Genomic DNA, 18,418 nt, shown 5'->3' with positions numbered 1-18,418 from the left:
TTCAGTGTTTCCATATGTTGGGAAAAGGAGGCACACTGAGATTTAATTTTTTTGGGAAGTAATCTTTAGACCTTTAGGATAAATACAATTAGGATCAGATCTGGACAGAGTTGGTGGATATCCACTCACTGATTTTTGTCTATTTAAATTATCTTGCTCTTTGTTAAAATATCCATATGCAGGACTCCCAAATGGGCCAGCATAAATGGGAGAACATGTACCTAAAGCTTCCTCCAAGTGTTGCGTTTTTTGTGATTTTGCCACTCACCTTTACAGTTAAAAGTTACATTTCAATTTTAATGATGTGATGATGATAGCTTTACACGAGATAATTCTCTAGATAAAGGAATCTCCACTTCTAATTGTGTTGCAATGGTCTCACCTATTAATGTGCCAGTTGGTCTGTAGCTCATGCTCTCACTTACAGAAATAGTAACTGTACATTATGTACCATAATCCAATGTAGCACTGACGCAATGTGAAGTTGTCCAAAGCTGTAGCTGAATCTAATTGAAGTAATTGTGTGTAAATTGCTGGCCTCAACATCATCACTTAACATCCCCTGTACCCACTTGACACATGTATAACTACCCATATATGTGGTCCGGTTGCACAAAGGAGATCACAGACAAGGGAATTACCCCTTCCCAGCTACTGGATTGTAATTTTCCCATCACCATGGTGAAACTTTAGCATGTGGTGGGAGTAGGAGGAGGAAGGGTAGAGAGTTACAATTACACCCAACAGAGAGGACAATATGTGAAGACAGCTACAGGAGATGGTGGAGGAACTGAGGAAGGAATGGAGAGAGAAAAGTCAGAAATGGAGAAATTCAGCGCTGGTCTCTAAAAGACTCGATTGTTCTGGCTCCACAGGCACTGCAGTCTTACTCAGGAATGACAAATGAGTCGGTAATGGAGGTATAACAGAGCCTAACTGCAAGGAATGATTCCTCAGACAGTAGTTTTCTCTCAGCAGCCAGTCAGCATCTGCTAAAACGAAGGACAGATAAGTAAGCAGTCTTCTTTATGGGCTGACCAATTACAGCTGAAGCAGTTTAGTCTTATTGGTCATGAGTTTAAATATTCAGACAGGGTTAGGTTGTCTTCGGTCGGGCTGAGATGTCCTTCTTTGTGTACTGTGAATGTGTGCGTGAATGTGTGTTTATATAGGTGCAAAAACACGCGTATGTGTGTGTTATCCAAGACTCCTGCAAGACTCTGTTTTAAAAAGAACTCGCAATATTGGCAGGACACAGAAAGAGATCAGAGATGAGATCTTTCTCTGAGGCCTAGTGAAAGAAAGACTCACACACGCACATTCCCTCAGCAGCGGTGTCACTGGAGGCCTCTCTCCTTGTAGGCATTCATAGCGTTACACTGGTTTATATGCACAAAAAGTGCCAGAAATTGTTGTGTAAGTTTCAAATCCTGTTTACTCTCTCCCCTCCACACACCTGGTCGATCGCTGAGTGAAGTGAGCGCGAATGTCAAATTGTTGATTTCAGAAAGTTACAGAAATTGTCGGACGCAGCCTCCCCAGTTGCGACATTGGAAAGGTGTAGGGGGAGGGAGTATGAAACGCCGTTCGACCGTCTGACGAGCACTTTTGTTCAAGTACATTGGCGTCTTCACTTCCCTGTTTCTGAAGCTCTGATCTGGAGCAACAGAATTAGAAACTGTCACTCTAAGAAGACTCTGGAGTAAAAGCCTCGGAAGGTGACGTTGATGTGTTTAGGACTGGTATCAACAGCCCTGTACGTCTCTCATGCTTGCCATTTTAAGAATATTTAACCTTTGCTCTTTGCATTAAAACACGTTTAAAACAATTACACTATCTGGAGAAAGAGGAGGAAAGTCAAGCTTTTTTTAATAAGATTAATTAGATAGTAACCTAAGTGAGTCCCCTAAAGGGACTAGTAATCGTTTTAGAACACAGTGCTCTAGAGCTTTAAGGTAAGAGAGAGGGGCTATACCATCAGTAAAAGGAGTCTATTGTTGACTCTGGTTAGGCCAAGCTTAGGTTCATAGATGGTCAGGTCCTGCATGAACCAGCTATGTGAGTAAGCTGTTTGACTGACTGTTTGTCTGGGTATCGTCAAAGGCAGGACGTAGGCCTGCTCCGCTCACTTCATTTAGCCTTTCAGGGAGCTCTTGCTCTTATCCACCAACCACAGCTGCTGGATTCATTTGAACTGCCTGTGCCTTTGTCCATTGTATAAGCGTGTGTGTGTGTGTGCGTGTGTGTGCTGTTCAGAGTCTGTGTGTGTCACCCTGTCGGTGGCCAGTCAGAGTGTGGGTGCTATATGGCGCTCAGGTTACTCATTCCTCTCTGGCACAGGACTTGCTCTCTGTCTCACAATTTAGCAGAAGAGAGGAGCCGTGCACAGAGGCAAGCAGCAGGACTATTTATAGATCACTTCTGGCCTACTTGGCAACAGGAAGGAGATGAAGACAAGGAAAGGAACTATGGAGGCCAAGGAGGGACAAAATAGAAAATAGAACATCCAACTACTAGAGCAAAGTCACTTCTGCTGCTCCGGCTGGGCAGAGATAATTAAAGTTCCACTTTTTGACTTTGAGTCTGAAAGTTTTCTAGTCTGACATTTAAATGCAAGACAAAACTTCTCTAAAAGCTTGACTGCTTTAAGATGTAGTAGTTGTCCTTCCAAACAAAGTTGTGAGGAGTTTGCTCAAGATTCAGTCAAACACAACAGATTGCACCGAAGCCAACACTGCACACTATAGATGGTGAAGATAGGAATATATATTAAGACTATGTGGTTGTTAGTATACTAATACTGCTCATATGGTGCCGTGTAATGACTCAGCTCTCCAGCTTAGTACACAGCACTGTTTGCCACTCTGTGTATCTCTGTGTGTTTGTCTCAATCAGTCATGAGATGTTCATTAAGCTTCTCAGTCATCAATGAGCTCTCCCTCTTCTGGCTGGATTAGCCATCCAAGTAGCTGATTGGGTAGCCTATCATGTGTGTATGCTTACATGAGTGTGCAGGAGTTTGCATGTCAAGATTGGTATTGCGAGGAAAAGCCATGAACAACACTCCGCCTTGTGTTTCTTCAAAACAACGAGATCCTGTTCAAATGAGAAACTGCTGAATGCACCTCTTCACCTTCGGGATTCTTCGGTAGCCCAAGGACTCTAAATGAGGAGATGACTTCATCTGCCATACCCGTGTTTCAGTCCCACTTTGATCGTAGTCGAAGGCGAGCAGCTAAGGCCTTATAGGGAAGTCAGCATTGAGGTATTTCACCTTAATCCACCGCAGGAATTCAGTCGTACTTATGGAAGGGGAAGTAGGGAATTAACATAGGTAGACAGCTGTTTCAGAGTGTCCTCTTCCTGTTGTGTTTTCGTCCCCGCTGTCATCTTTTCTGACAAACAGACAACACCACGGAACTTTACAAGAAGATTTGTGTTCATACTGGGCTTTTCACTTGTAATTCCTTCAGTTATAGTGAGTTCAAACAAGTCCTTACTTTTGAATTACTTTTAAATCCCCTCCAGGACCCATCTGTATGTCACTTTTAAAAATACTGGTAACTGGGAGTACCACTCAGACTGTTACAACAGTTCCTGTATAACATTTTCTCTTGTTGTGGACAGAATTCTCTAAAATCTGATAAAATTACTGAAGTGACATCACTTGTGTAACCCTGACATGGGCTTGGAAACTACACATTTTCAACATATCGCCTGAGCTTCAAACAAGGGTAATAGAGTTTGAAAGATGTGAGCATTTACCAGGGTGGAAGGATCTAATGAAAGGTGCTATCAAGTTGCACAGTGGAAAGTGTAGGATGCCGCGTTTTTGGTGCTTGACTCATACTGGAGACTACAAGTCAGGATACTTCAGTCTCTGTGGCTTTTGTTTGGGCTTTTTTTTTTGTTTTTCAAAAAATACATCTCTTGTAAATCCCCCAACTTTGTGAAAGTGCTTCGCTGGAGTGCTCTTTTTCAGCTTTGTTGCTAAAATAACACATTCCGTACATAGATTTAGTGGTAGCCACGCAGATAGATTTTGCTTTCATTTTGGTTTCAGATTTGAGGTCTGACCCTGAGAGTTTCACCACTGCCCCAACGGATGGATCAGTAAATTCGGTTTTGTCGCTCACAGCACTGAACAATGAGATATAAAGAAATATTCACTGCAACATGTCTCTTTAGAAACAATGTCAAGACTCAGATCTCAGTGTGAACAGGTTTCTTAGGAATAACTATTTGCAGAAGAAATAGAAATATGTAGACTAGAGCTGTGACCAACAAGTTTGATTCTTCTGTTAATTGTTTTCTTGATTAATCACTCACAGGAAATAGTGAAAAATTCCCATGACCATTTCCCAGAGCCCAAAGTGATGTCTTCAACTTCCTTGTTACACTCAACCAACAGTCCAAAATGTAAAGATATTTAGTTTCACATATAACAAAAGAAATCAGCAAATCCTCACATTTTAGAAGCTGGAAGCAGAAAATGTTTGGCATTTTTGCTTAATACATGACTAAAATGACTAATCAATTATCAAATATATCAACTAATCCATTCATTTGGCTAACTGTTGTCTAAAACCTTGACAAATCGCCTAAAAGTAAATCTGCCATGTCTGAATGTCTTGACACCACTAGAGGTAAACTGAATGAACCACTCCTCTCAGTCCCAACAAATACAGCTCTCTTGATCATATATAACAATATAATGATCTCCCATTATGGTTTTATATGTGCCTCCTTCATCCAGTGCAACATGCCAGTGTATGTGTGTGTATGTGTGTGTGTGTGTGTGTGTGTGTGTGTGTATCCACAGTGAGCCTGTAGTCTACAGCAGTGTTTTCTGTGTTTAAGTTGACACAGCTGGTGGGCAGGATGTCAGCTTCAGGCCTCTGTCTCTGTTTGTAATTCTCCCCTTAGAGAGCAGCCTTCCTTTGCTATAAATAGCCTCTGCATGTGTGTGTGTGTATGTGTGTGTGTGTGTGTGTGTGTGTGTGTGTGTGTGTGTGTGTGTGTGTGTGTGCCCCACCTCACCTCCGTGTGCCCAGAGTGAATGATGTTCGTCCACACAGCATTTCCATCTGTGTGCGTTAGTGTGTGTTTTATCTTTTCCATGTCCACTGTTCCATGTCTCACTGTATTTGCTCTGTATGTCCACTCCGCGTTTGTGTGTGTTAATGTGTACAAGATGATGGCGGTCATAATGATGATGAGTGTGTGTACTGTGTGGCACACGGAGAGATGGTTTGATTTGATGTGACACACACACACACACACATGCACACACACACACACTGGTTCTATAGGAGACAGGAAGATCTAATTTCTCGCTGTCTTTCTATCTTTCCATCGTGGAGTTTCTTAAATGTTCCAATCCATTTTCACCCTCCCATCTGTTCCATCTTAGCCTTATCATCCCTGTCTCTCACCCTATGGTATACCACTTTTTTCCTCTCCACCTCCTCATGTTGCCGTGCTCTCGAAACCACAATGAAATGTTCCCGGTGTGTGGAGTAAGAATGCGGTGATGTGAGTTTCTTTTAAGCTTCTCAAACTTGTACAGTGGAAGACATATCTGTGTTTAGCTGAGTTTCTTTAAGATCAGCAGATGGCCAAAAGGCAGCACAAGCAGTCAATGAGATGTCGTCCCTGCCCTTTTTTTTTTTTTTCTCTTCTTTCACTTTTCTTTCTTTCTCTCCTTCTACATCCCTCGTTCTTTTTTCTCTGGCTCAAAGGATGGGGTTGAGTGAGAGCAATGTGTTTATAGCTCTTCAGAGAAATGAGGGGTTGTGTGTGTGTGTGTAATGGGTTTCCTTTCTTCTCCACTTTTTGGCCAATTCCTTGTCTCCCATGCATAAAATTGGTGCTCAGATTCACACACGCATAAACAGCGCACACTTTTTATCTTGACAGTTTCCTGTAGATAAATACAAGAGGGTGTTCTGCATCTGAGGGCGAGATGCAGCGTATGAGCTGGAGATTGAAGCTTTGTGTTATTTTATGACGGAACCTTTCACTGATATGAGGCTCCATAAAACTGTTTTTTTTATTTTTTTTATTTTTGTTTTCTCCCTCCAGACGAGTATAAAGGAAGGATTGTTGCTGAAACAGACCAGCTCGTTCCAGAGGTGGAAAAAGCGCTACTTCAAACTGAGAGGCCGAACTCTCTACTACGCCAAAGATGCCAAGGTACGCCTACAGAGTGTATCGCAGTGTATGCCAGGTTAAAGTCTATAAACTGATTTAGATGGAAAAGCTCAAGTTGCCAAACTGCCATGATCCTCAATTTCTGCCCTGTAATCCCACAAATGAATTGCTTTAGTGTCTAGAGACAATCCATCTTCTGCACAGCAGCTCACTCTTAAAGCCTGATACTTTCATATACTGATTTTACTAACCCATCAAATCTAGTTTGATATTTATATACTTTATTTTTATGTCCTTAATCACTTAAATTGATTTACCATCATCTGAATTTTTTTCCCCTTCAACAAAGGCTTTACTTTCACCTCTGTTTCTTTTTATGTACATCTCTTTTGCTACCTTTGAACTTCTCACTGTTGTTGACATCTCTTTACCCTTTGCTTCTAACCTCCCTGGTCTGTAACGTGTGTGTGTGTGTGCGTGTGCGTGTGTGTGTGTGCGCGTGTCTGCACACGCACTAGTCTGGCAGTGCCCTGGCACGCTGGCAGGAGCGGGCGCTGCGCAGAGTGTCCAGGAGTCGCGTGTGCTGGCGAGTTCTGTCCGTGTGCTGGACGGGCGCACAGCGCTCCCCCCCACCTCTGGGTGCCAGCGGATCTGAGGAAGGCCTAGTGAGAATTCGGGTCAGCACAGCACAGCCAGGGGGCCAGACCACCACAACAGCCCAACCATTCGCCCCTTACCCACTCACCTGTACATGTTAGTGTTGCATTCATGCCATAAGGTGCTACTGGATCATGACAGGTTCAGTGTCCTCTAATCTGAATCTAAATCTCATGGTTTCAAATTATTATTCATCATTAAAGGTAAAGGAAATGAAGCTCTTTCAACAAAGTCCATACTTTCCATTGACAAGTGCTTCTCAGTAGAGGAGGTTAGCTTTTGTTCACCACCTCTACTAAATAAGTCCAGAACTTATTTATTACCATATGACATGAATGCATTACATATTATATAAGTATAATCCCAGGTTGGGCAGCAAAACACATGTGTCACTGTGACTGTAAGGTCATCTCTGCATCGATTTATCTTATTTTCCTCGGTGAGGCTTGTGGCTTTCATTGTTTTACACTGTGTCTTGCCTGTCCTTCCTGCAGCTTACTGTCTCTATATGGCCACGCTGGAAGAATAAGAAAAAAATAAATAAACTAAGAGACATTTATACTTTGTAGTCTTGGTTGTGTGTTATGGTAAGGATTAGTCATTTACTGTATAATCGGAACACTATAAGTCTAATTCTGTCCTGGCCAGAAAGTGACGTTAGCTTCTCTTTATATACATACGGTATAAGTTCCCATTCCTCACTTGTCCATCCACTCTGGTGTCTCCAAGGTGGCCTGGCTGGCTGTGCTGCCCTGTGCTTAAGAAGCCTGACCTCCTCATTGATCCATCACGGAGGCTACATCTCAGCATTGCACTTTGTCCTAGTAGCTGCTCTCTTCTCCTCTTTGTCCTGATTTAAGGACACAAAACAGTTAAAGATAGTAATTTACAACATAACAGCATGCAATAATCACACGGTCCGGTGTTAAAAGAAAGAAAGGGTGAAAGGAGAGAGAGGATGTGTAGGTAGTAGAAAGGAGGCTTGTTGAGGTTGCTGAGATGCAGCCGCTGAGCTAAGCTCTGGATCTATGGGTAACAGAGGGTCTGGACGCTTGTCTTTGTCCACCATTCACTGTCGGCTTTCATTACAGCTTCCCTCAAGACAGTTGTGCCCACATGTACTCAAGTTTGTGTGTGTGTGTGTGTGTGTGTGTGTGTTGGAATGGTGGTGTGGTGAGTGAACGATGGAGGAGGAGTGGTTCAAAAGAACGAAAGCAATCACACACATATAGCACACACACGTGATGCAATGGTATAGTAGCCAAGAGTGCTGTAACAAGGGGGCAGTATTTGTGTTGGCATGCCATTCATACTTAGGCCCTCTTGGCAGACACTCCATACACACATTCACACACACTTGTAGGCATATGTGGAAATGCCGAGACACATGCTCCCACCACACACACATATGCGCATGGGCACACACACACACACACACACACACAGACACACACAGTAAGCGTTGGCTGGTGTCCCTCTCCAGCCAGGCTTAGGGAAAGCATCGTTAACTGGGCATTCCCTCTGACAGCTGCAGAAGCCCTCTCTTCCCACACACACACACCCACACACACACACACACACACACACACACACACACACACACATACACACACACACACACACACACACACACACACACACACACACACACACACACACACACACACAGTCAGAGGGCATTCCTTTGACGGCATCAGCTTTTGGCCTGCGGCTCTTTAAGAGCTCAGCTGTGTGCCTTACGCATCACAGCTCTGTTAGGATATCATGTTCCTGTTTGTAGACTCTGGCTCTCCTTTCTGTCTGTCTGCTGGCTCCATTGGATAGAGATGGCTCCAGCTCTACCGCCACATAGAAATTCAATAAAACATATTAGCATTCACTGTCATGTTGTTTTCGCACTATTCTCATTTAGGAATCAAAACAAAGGAAATACAGAGGGAAAGCCACAGCGTAGATTTGTAGTGCTGTTGTGTTGTGGTGAAGTGCATTTCCTGGCAGATGGAACAAACTGAGTTATCCTCAAGAGGAGCAGACAAATTGGACTCATTGTTCTTGATCTGAACGTTTCTGAGCAATCAGTTTCCCATCTACACTGTCTTAACCCCTTCAGACACATCCATTGTAATGGACATCAAATATTTATGGGGCTCAGCCAATAAAAATACATTTTTTAAAAATTTGACTGCCGTCAAGTGACTAAGTAGACTCAACTAAGCGTTAAATGTCAAGTTCTGACTCATCGTATGAGCTAACAGATTAAGGCATGACATAAGACAAAGATGGTAGACAAAACAGGACATGGAGTGAGAAACATTTGCAGCTTTTAAACATAAATTTATATCAATGTAGACCTTGTTTCTTTTGTTTCTTTGTAGTAGATGTAATATTTCTGTCCTAAATTTACCATGTTCAAAGTTCATTTTAAGAGTTTTTTCTCAATCTCAATGGACATCACATCTAGAACAACATAAACAGGACTGGTGACAATATTAATTTGATGTTTTATTAAACTAATGCCATAATATTTCAATTTTAGAGAATACAGTGAGAGGAGTTTAATTTGTCGTAAAAGACGATCTTAAAGAAATTAAGTACCGCGTTAAAACAACCAAATACTAGAAAAATCCACAGTAACTTTTCAATTATTTTCAAACTGTCTCAGTTTTGGTGTCCATTGTAGTAGACATAAAAAAAACTTAATGAAGACATGAGCTGACATGTTGATTCAGACTCATGTATGCATGAGTGGAAAGTAATTGGTCTGAAGAGGTTAATAATGACAGTCTCTTTCAGAATGACAATGCTCTTTATGAGGGGAGTTTATTTCCTCATCCTCATCAAAAATAAACCTCTAAACGGACTGCTAAATTTAGATCTGTTTATCCATAACGTAACGCCCTCCATGACATGCGTGGGTCAGAACCTCAGCAAAAGCTGAGAGCACATCTGTTGTTTCCTTTATTTTTCCTAAACCCTGCAATTCCTCCAGCTTCCTTTTACATTGTCTCATTTTCAGTAAATTATAGGATATAAATCATACTCATTTAGTGCCATTTTCCAGTCTTAAGAAGTATTTTGGAAGTCTTGCATTATCTGAAGCTCCAAAAATGTATGTAACTGCAAAATATAGTGTGGGTTACGATTTTAATATGAAATATGTAAATTTTTGTTTAGATGGGGTTTAATTACTGCCCTTTCATGTCTTTCACGACTCTTGCCTTAGCTTCCATTTAATACTGAGAGGTTTCATCTGCCCATTCTAGGTCTGCTTTGCTGTGGCCATGACAAGACATTTCTCTCACAGCCAGTCACCGTTCTCTTCATTAATAAACAAGTTACAATAAGTTAAGTACAACCCTACGTTGCAAATATTGTCCAAAGTCTCATTCTCTTGTTCTCTTTTGTGCCCTCTGTCTTTCTGTCCACCTTTTTGTGGACTTTCCTCTTTTCTCTCACCTCCTCTTTTCTGCAGTCCCTTATCTTTGACGAGGTGGACCTATCAGATGCCAGCGTTGCAGAGTCCAGCACAAAGAATGTCAACAACAGCTTCACAGTGAGTGCATCTTGCTGTCTTAACACCCACACACAAACACACTGGGTGGCGGGTGGGGGTGGAGGAGAGGTTGGAGGGGGGGGATCACAGGCAGAGGCACGTGTTAAGCAATGAGACTGTGTGTGTCACAGCATGTCTTTGGTGAGTAACATTATGTATGCAGTCTAGATCCCCATATTGCCATAGTGATAGTGTAATTTTATGATAACTGAAATATATTCAGATCCTGGATCATCATGAAAATTAGAATTTATTTCTGTCATGATTGCATCTTTTGGTCAGTTTTAGGTTGGATGACTGACCAATAGATGCCATCTTGATTTACTAAAGTCATTGTGAGTTGTCAGTTGAATTCATGGCTTTTTTTTCTGATTACAGTTGATTTAAAGCTACAGTATGTACATTTTCTCATATATTTAGTTGAACTATAAACTATGCTCCAAAGCATATCTTAATGTGGATAGTTGTTGTCAAAGGCTTATGTAACACAGGTTCATTGAACAGCCTGGCAGCAATACAGAGATATTCCCTTCTCAATTTTTTAAGTTAGCCTCGCCTCTCTAACCAATCAGAGAAGGCCAAAGTCAAGGGAGGGAGCTCACAGGTATCAATCAATACAAGAATGCACTTCTTGTCTACTACTCCTCTCATACTGAAGCTCTAAGCTAGCATTACCTGCTGGAAGACATCACTACGGCTTACACACTGGCTCCCAGTATCTGCTTTAGTTGAATGGAAGCGCTCCTTCACTTCCAGTCCCCATAGAGAAAGCAACACATCAGGTGTGTGCGATCACAAGGATGTAGGTGGAGGGCTGGGCGGGTGGCAATGGAGTAGTGAGAGGGAGAGGAGGGAGGAGCGGAGTGGTTTGCTCTTGAGTCTCATATAAAGATGAATGAAGCAAGGTGTGACGTCACCCGCTGGTTTGCGCTGGAGCTGGTTTGAAGCCCAGAGTTGCAACTTATGGCCATCTTTTCTGCTTGGAGCCAGGACTTTGCAAATGAGGAGTGTGGGGTGTTGCCTTTCAACTTTGGCTAATGATAGCTACTTTAGCTAAATTGTGGTAACAGGGCATGTATCTTACTCAAGTAACATTTAACTTACTGAAAAATTGCGACAACAATCCGACTCAGTGCGAGTCCCAGAGCCAGGGAGAGCAGCAGGTGAGCGAACTGTCAATCACAGCTGTCAATTAACGCCCACACTGCAGAAATCAAAATTACTATAAGTCTTCAAATCCTATAAACAGAACAATAATTTCCAAAATGACCACCAGCACACTTATTAGAGACCATAATGACTCGCTGAAAAAATGATTGACTTAGTATTTCTAGAGAGAAGCTGTCACTTTTTGAATTGGATTCAACTGGTGCATGGGATTTTCTGGTACTTCAGCATTGGCTTCATCCTCAAGCCGTGGTAGTTGCTGCTTGGTCTCATGCTAGCACTAGCTTGGTTTCCAGAACTTGCATATAGTAGCTTTAATGAACAGCATCGAAATCTCAGTGTCACTCCATTTTTGTGATACTTACATTTTTACTGCCCCTATTGGAAAGCAAAATGTACGTCCAAAGTTGATTCAGTGTTTCTGCAGCCCTCTGATTGACATCGTGTCCTAATTTTAGCACTAAATCAAGTCCCAGGGATGATCTAAGCTGGTTTATGCATGTTTTTTTTTAAATGTCATTGTTATTCCATGGAGTTCCTATTAATTACGTATTGACGGCAGATACTTATGTTTCTTAATGAACAGTAGTCTGCATTCAGTCACAGTGGATGGCACTCACAGCCATTACGCATGCAGCTGGAGATCCATCAGGGCTTACAAGAAACAGGATTCGCCCTTCAAGGATAATGATTCACCTAGCATATTGTACACCTAAAAATATCAGTCCTAATTATATTAAGATGTTTTAATACATTTCCCAGCATGCACTGTATGTTTTTTTTCACATGCTGCGCATAGCACATCTACCGGGAGAGAATGAGTGATGTTACTATGAATGGATGCTTGTTCAGGAAAAGAATGAGCAGCTGAGCTGGATGAGTGTGTGTGGGAGGTGGAGGCAAATGAACATGAGTATTACGAGCAGCGAGGATGCAAACAGACAGTGAAAGAGCTAGTAGTGCCCTGTCCTTTCTATAAATGTCTCTCCTCTCCCTGGGTGTTTCTATAATAAGAAACAAGGGGGAGGAGGAGGTAGGCAGGAGAACAGTGCCCAGAGGAGAGCATGCAGCTATTTTTAGCAATGCCTTGAAATGCTTCACTGACTGCCTGGGATGGCTTAACGTCTGCCAGATTCATAAATAAGATTAAATGTGCCTGTTGCGTGTGTGTACAGTTGTGACTGTATGCGTATGTTTGATGCAGAGTTAATAAACAAGCTGAGTTATAAAGGTCTGGAGCTCAACATGTCCTTATGAGCATCAGCATGTCACAGAGATGGTGAGAGGAAGGTGAAGGAGAGGAGATGATGATGAAAGAGGAAAGACAGGAGGGAGTGAGGGAGAGGATGAGCAAAGGAGATACAAACAGTTGAGACATGTATACTCAGATGGAGGTGAAATAAAAGGAATGACAGGAATACAGCAGATTACATTAATGATTGATGGGGAATGACAGCAGAACAGTTTAAAATGACAAAGGAAAAAGACACAGCAAGGTACCGCACTAGAGGAAATCCTGGAGTGATGTCACACCGTCACTGACTGCACTTGCACACATACTCCCGGGGGGAAAAGAGAAGGAGAGGGGCAGAGCGAGATTGAAGCACAAGCGAGCACTGAGAGTCGGGAGAGGAAAGACGGATGCACATGAAAAGAGGGAGAGTGGAGAGGAAACAAAGACAAGACAGATGGGACTGAGCGGGAAGGAGCGGTGAAACATAAAACCAAAGGTAACGCGACCTGCTGAATGGTAATTCACCTGCAGCAGCTACACACACACATGCAAATCTTTGGAATGTGCATCAACCCAGACACAGTCACGCACACCGACAGGGGGAGACCAGGCTTCATCAGACAGGTTATGTGATCATGAGCGAGAGAGAGAGAGGGAGAGGAGAGAGGGGTGAAACAGAGGGAGAGAAAGAGGGAGAGAGAAAGATCACTGCAGTGGAGGCATTGCAGAGCTTTGCTCCCACTCTGCGGAGTATTTTCCAGTCTCTGTCTGTGTGTCTGTCTGTCCTGCTGGGTCTTTCTGTGTGTCTGTTTGTTGGTCGGTCCTCTGAGGATGAGTGATGCTGCTGGTGTCCTCTATGCAGGTTGGTGCTACTTTGAGTGATATGATGCTTTGAACGAGCTCATGCCAGGACTACGATGCATAGCGATGCATGCTCATTTGTGTTCGGAGCTCTGCAGATGTCTGCCCTGAGTGGTTAGCGTGCGTGCATGTGTTTTCTCCTTTAGAAAGAATGGGACCTACCAGCAACATAGGGAATACTTTAATGCCACTAGACTTGAATTAGACTTTCATTATCTCACTCTTACTGCTTTTTCAGTCCCTGTCACTTAACACGGTATATGTGGCATCATGTTATTATTTGTTTATGTAACAGGTACAATACAAATACACACCGTCACATAGAAAAAAGAAATGCAACAGCTGTAATATATAAAGAGCAGTTTTGATTAGTTATATTGGTGTGAAATTGTTATGTGTGTGTACATTTGTGTATGTATATGTAGTCGTACATATATGTGATCAATGGATCCATTCATTGCTCACATCTTTGTTGTTGTTTGAGCCATTGTTTCGCTCTCGCATAGGAAAGGAGCCCGTGTGAATATAGGATGAGGCAGTGTCGCTGTAGAGCGGAGCGGGAGCACCTTGAAGTCCACGTGAGGGAGAGCTCAGCCCACCCCGAACCCAGAAATCATTACAAATTCAGCAGGGACGCACCGCCTCTCTCACTGACTCACTCACGCTTATTGGATTGGCTCGGTTATTACTGCTCACTTTAAATCCATGAAATGAATCTGAAGGAAATTCAGTTCAGCTTTGAATTGTGCACTTGTATCAGTGGTACATCAGTGCTCTGATTTGTTGTGTAGTTAATAAGTGTTAATGTGAAGCTGCAGACAATTACTGTGTGCGTGAGTGTGTGTATGCGCGTGTGTGTTATAGGGACCGAGCAGATGTGACTGTTCCATTCCACCTCCTCTGCTGTTGTGCTGCAGGTCCCAGTGGATAGAGTACCTGTGCTTTACCGCTGTAGCCAATCATGTGCCTTTGCTTGTGTGTGTGTGTGTGTGTGTGTGTATTTATGTGTAAAAACAGTGACAGGTGTCCCTCATTACCAGTTAGTTGTTGATGGTTTCCTCTCTCCAAAAAAATCACAACTAATGAGACTTCCGATTACATGTTCCCATAACTTTCAGATGTAGGTGCTGAGTAACTTGTTGTCATTTGTCACACACTCATCTGATATATACAGATCTGAAGGTCAGTCATCGAGAGAGGTTTTCCATACTTGAGGGATGCCTAGAGCCATTTTTGGAAACGGCTGTCCCTGTTTCCCCTGGCAACCAATCTTATTACTACCCCGTTACAAAGACATGTAGACATAGGACACAAGCAGAAAGACAGGATGATCTATGTCCAAAGGGATCAATTTGCCCATGTGCATGCATATATGCACACACACACACACACACACACACACGCACACACGCGCACACACATGCGCATGCTTACTAATCCTCGCAGTTCCTGGTAGAAGCCTGTATTGTGATTTACGGTTGAGAAAAACATACAATTCTCTGAAGAGAGAGTAAGCAAGAGCAGAGAGGAAGACAACAGACTTGCTGTTGGGTTACAAGGTGAAAGATTGTTACAGTAATGGTTGATTGGTTGAGACTTCAATATGTACAGGAAACCCACAACATACAAGCAGCTGAATAAACTCTCTCTCACACACACCCTCACTAATTTGGGAGTCGTTGTCTCCACTTATATAATAAAGGAGGAAGAATGCTGATGTGATTAGCTTTAATATCAAGCGAGGGCAAGGAAAGGACAAATATCACACACAAAACAACACCCACACACTCGTCATACGCACAAGCAGAGTTCACAGGGACATGACATGTTTTTTCTTGGCATGTTGTTCTTAGGACTCAGGAGTAACCTGATATTGATTAGAGGTCTTGGCATGGATTGATTACAAGAGTGATTGATCAGGAAACTGTTTTTTTTTTTTGTAATTTTTTATATGTGTTTATTTGATAGGAGGTGGGGACAATGCTGATTGATACCCGGAAAGAAAGAACTATAAATGAGAGTTTAATCCATTGAATTTATTTGTTTAATTCGTTGTCCAGATGTTAAAATGGAAAGATGCTATACATCAAACAGATCAGCTTCCACTCCCCAGTTTCATCTCACTTAAATCTGCAACTAACAATTATTTTCATCATTGCTTAAACTGTCAAATACTTTTTTCAATCAATCATTGAGTAAAAGTATAAAATGTCAGAAAATAATTTGAAATGTCCATCTTTGAAGGGAGGCAGCATGTTACCAGACTCTGATGTTAAAATGGCATGTTTTCTGCATAATTTCCTAGCTTTTGAAATAGTAAAAGATGCTGTAAATACTGCTTTTTGTTGTCACATATTTAATTATTTATATAAAAAAAAAAGTAACCATATAACCAGATGCATAATTGCACCCTTGTGTGCACCGAACACATTATTTACATTTTTAGCTCTGCTGGGGCGACTGAACTGTCATCTGCTGTGTATTTGTTCTCTTTGGGAGAATATTGTTTCATCTAAGTTGATGCCCAGTTTTCACAACTCTCAGCCTGTTGCAGCTTTGCATTTTCACACCTCTAACACTGGTGCCTTCTTATGTAACAGACTCCCATTGAAAATTACTTACATCCTGCTGCTCCTTGTCTCTTTATGGCTGCATATGTGAGGTGAGAGGACAGGAGTCAAGCCAGCTGTATAACTATGTAGCCTATACTACATTATATACTGTATGTGTGTATTATCCTTATCATATTCAAAGGGAACATGTCAGAAGAGGTAAAATAAAACTACTTCCTTAAAGCTGACCCCACTGGTATAGCAGGTGGGGCATTTGAATTTGGAGGCAATCATTTATCTGTTTAATAATGCACATATGTCATGTTCTACCAGAGCTTTGTTTGTTGGTAACATGTGCCTAAATACCAGATGGTTAGCTAGCTACAGTAGTAAGCTGTGTTGCAGCAGATGTATCTTAAACACCCCAACACACACACACACACACACACACACACACACACACCCATGCACAGTAATGTTGGTGTGTGTTTTGCACCTGCTGTTTTCCACACCTTATAAAAGCCTCAGGTGCTGCTAGTCTGAACAGGCCTCTGTGCTGAACAGAAAGAGGGAATGATGTGGAGGAGAATGAAATAATCCTTTGAAAAACGGACTTACTTCACCACAAAATCATTCAGGAAAAGGAAAATACAGTTTTTTTTACCGTTTCACTCCACATTTCTTTGACTGATAACTGTGTGTTTAGTGTACAGGATGTGTAAACTGGGCAGTTACTCATTCATCCAATTATTGCCAAAATGGGCGTAATTCAAGAACAGAATGAAACGAATAAAGAACACAACAAATGGTGTGCAGCACTCAGTGAAACAGACCGTATAAAGGGAAGTTCATCATAGTTCAAGCTTTTCACATCTTCATTCACAAAAATGAATGCAAAATTCAGTAATACCTGCATATAAAAGGAGATATTTATTACTACCAGTCTACTACTCTACTGTCCCCTCATGAGGTGCTGATTAATCAAACAGCTTTTGCCACATTGAGATCAAATTTAAACAAGTAGCCACAGCTTCTGATTTATCATTGCTCAGGAAAATGCATCTGAAATGTAACATCCGGGAAAAGCAGGTGTAAAATCTAAGGCAGTCGCAAACTGTTGCCAGACGACTTTGTCTGTACTCACAAATAGTTCATATTAGGAAAATACTTCAGCAACAGCTGTAAACAATATTGCAGCAAAATATAAAAGACTTTAGAAAAACTCTCTGTTCACACCATAACAGTAGACAGAAGACCAACAGTGCAGCAGCCTTTTATATTCAACACATTTTTATGTGTTCATTTGTGTTTCCTTTGCCTTCTGCTTGAATATGTATTTTTATGTGCACTTTTAACAGCTCAGTCCAGTCGAGTGTGATGTGATTGAAGCAGTCAATTAAATACATATTAAAGAGACCTGTTTGATTACTGTACAGCAATAATCTAATTTGATTTGTTTTATGCCTCTCGGAGGCCTTTTTGTTGCGCTGATAACGTTATGCTATTTAACTAATATTTCCTCCATGTTTTTTTGTTCCTGTTGAAGAAAGGCCGCAGTTCAAAAAGTGTCTTGTGCAGTCTAGTGTCTTCAGCAGACTTGTGCAAACAGCCCAGCATTGAATCTCTCCTCTACATCTACATGTATATCTACATCATGTAAAAATGTACTTACAAAAAACTTTACCCTGACAGTTATTTTTGACAGGCTTATTAAATATCCCTCAAAGTGTTGAACTCGATTAAGCACACAATATTTTCACAGTAATGTCATTGGCGGTTCAAACAAATCATGTCAACAAGCAAATTCAGAGAACATTTAAAAAACATTTTCATCGTGTTGCATGAATCTGTGTTAACATGTTTGGTAACCTGTGGAAGAGTTTAATTAATCATGAATAGCTTTTCTCACAGAGGAAAAGGAGCATCAGCATCACTGCTAATACATGAATAATGATTAGTGTGATATTTCCATCTGTGTGTTTGTGTGTGTGTGTGTCTCTATTCACTTCTGTTACTAAGATGAAGAGAGATAACATAAGGACACGGTGAGTTAGAAAGAGATGGAGAGAAAGAAGAGATGAGGGAGCATGAATAAGTGATGGGGTGTTGAAAGGGTGCTGTATGTCTGTAGGGTTATCTACAGGGAGACTGTCCTTTAAACACACATACACACACACGCACACACACACACACACACATACACAGAGGACAAGAGAGGGGGAGGCGATGGGGGAGAGAAGC

General features: G+C 41.8%; 1 protein-coding gene across 5 annotated transcripts in view; it reads left to right on the top strand.

The window, feature by feature from the left end:
• dgkh (diacylglycerol kinase, eta) overlaps positions 1-18,418 on the top strand; it is a 54,000-nt gene that overhangs the window by 5,131 nt on the left and 30,451 nt on the right. For 4 of the 5 annotated variants that reach the window (XM_044366127.1, XM_044366126.1, XM_044366129.1 and 1 more), the window contains exons 3-4: positions 6,085-6,195; positions 10,283-10,363. In XM_044366127.1, the coding sequence (XP_044222062.1) occupies positions 6,085-6,195; positions 10,283-10,363 (192 nt within the window). Of the gene's footprint in view, positions 1-6,084; positions 6,196-6,671; positions 6,831-10,282; positions 10,364-18,418 lie in introns of all 5 variants that reach the window. The other variant, XM_044366130.1, reaches the window with a different exon arrangement.

Source organism: Thunnus albacares, chromosome 11, assembly GCF_914725855.1.
Source record: "Thunnus albacares chromosome 11, fThuAlb1.1, whole genome shotgun sequence".
Taxonomy (NCBI): Eukaryota; Metazoa; Chordata; class Actinopteri; order Scombriformes; family Scombridae; genus Thunnus; species Thunnus albacares.
The sequence above is the reverse complement of the archived record's forward strand: the minus strand, read 5'-3'. Positions and strand labels throughout refer to the sequence as shown.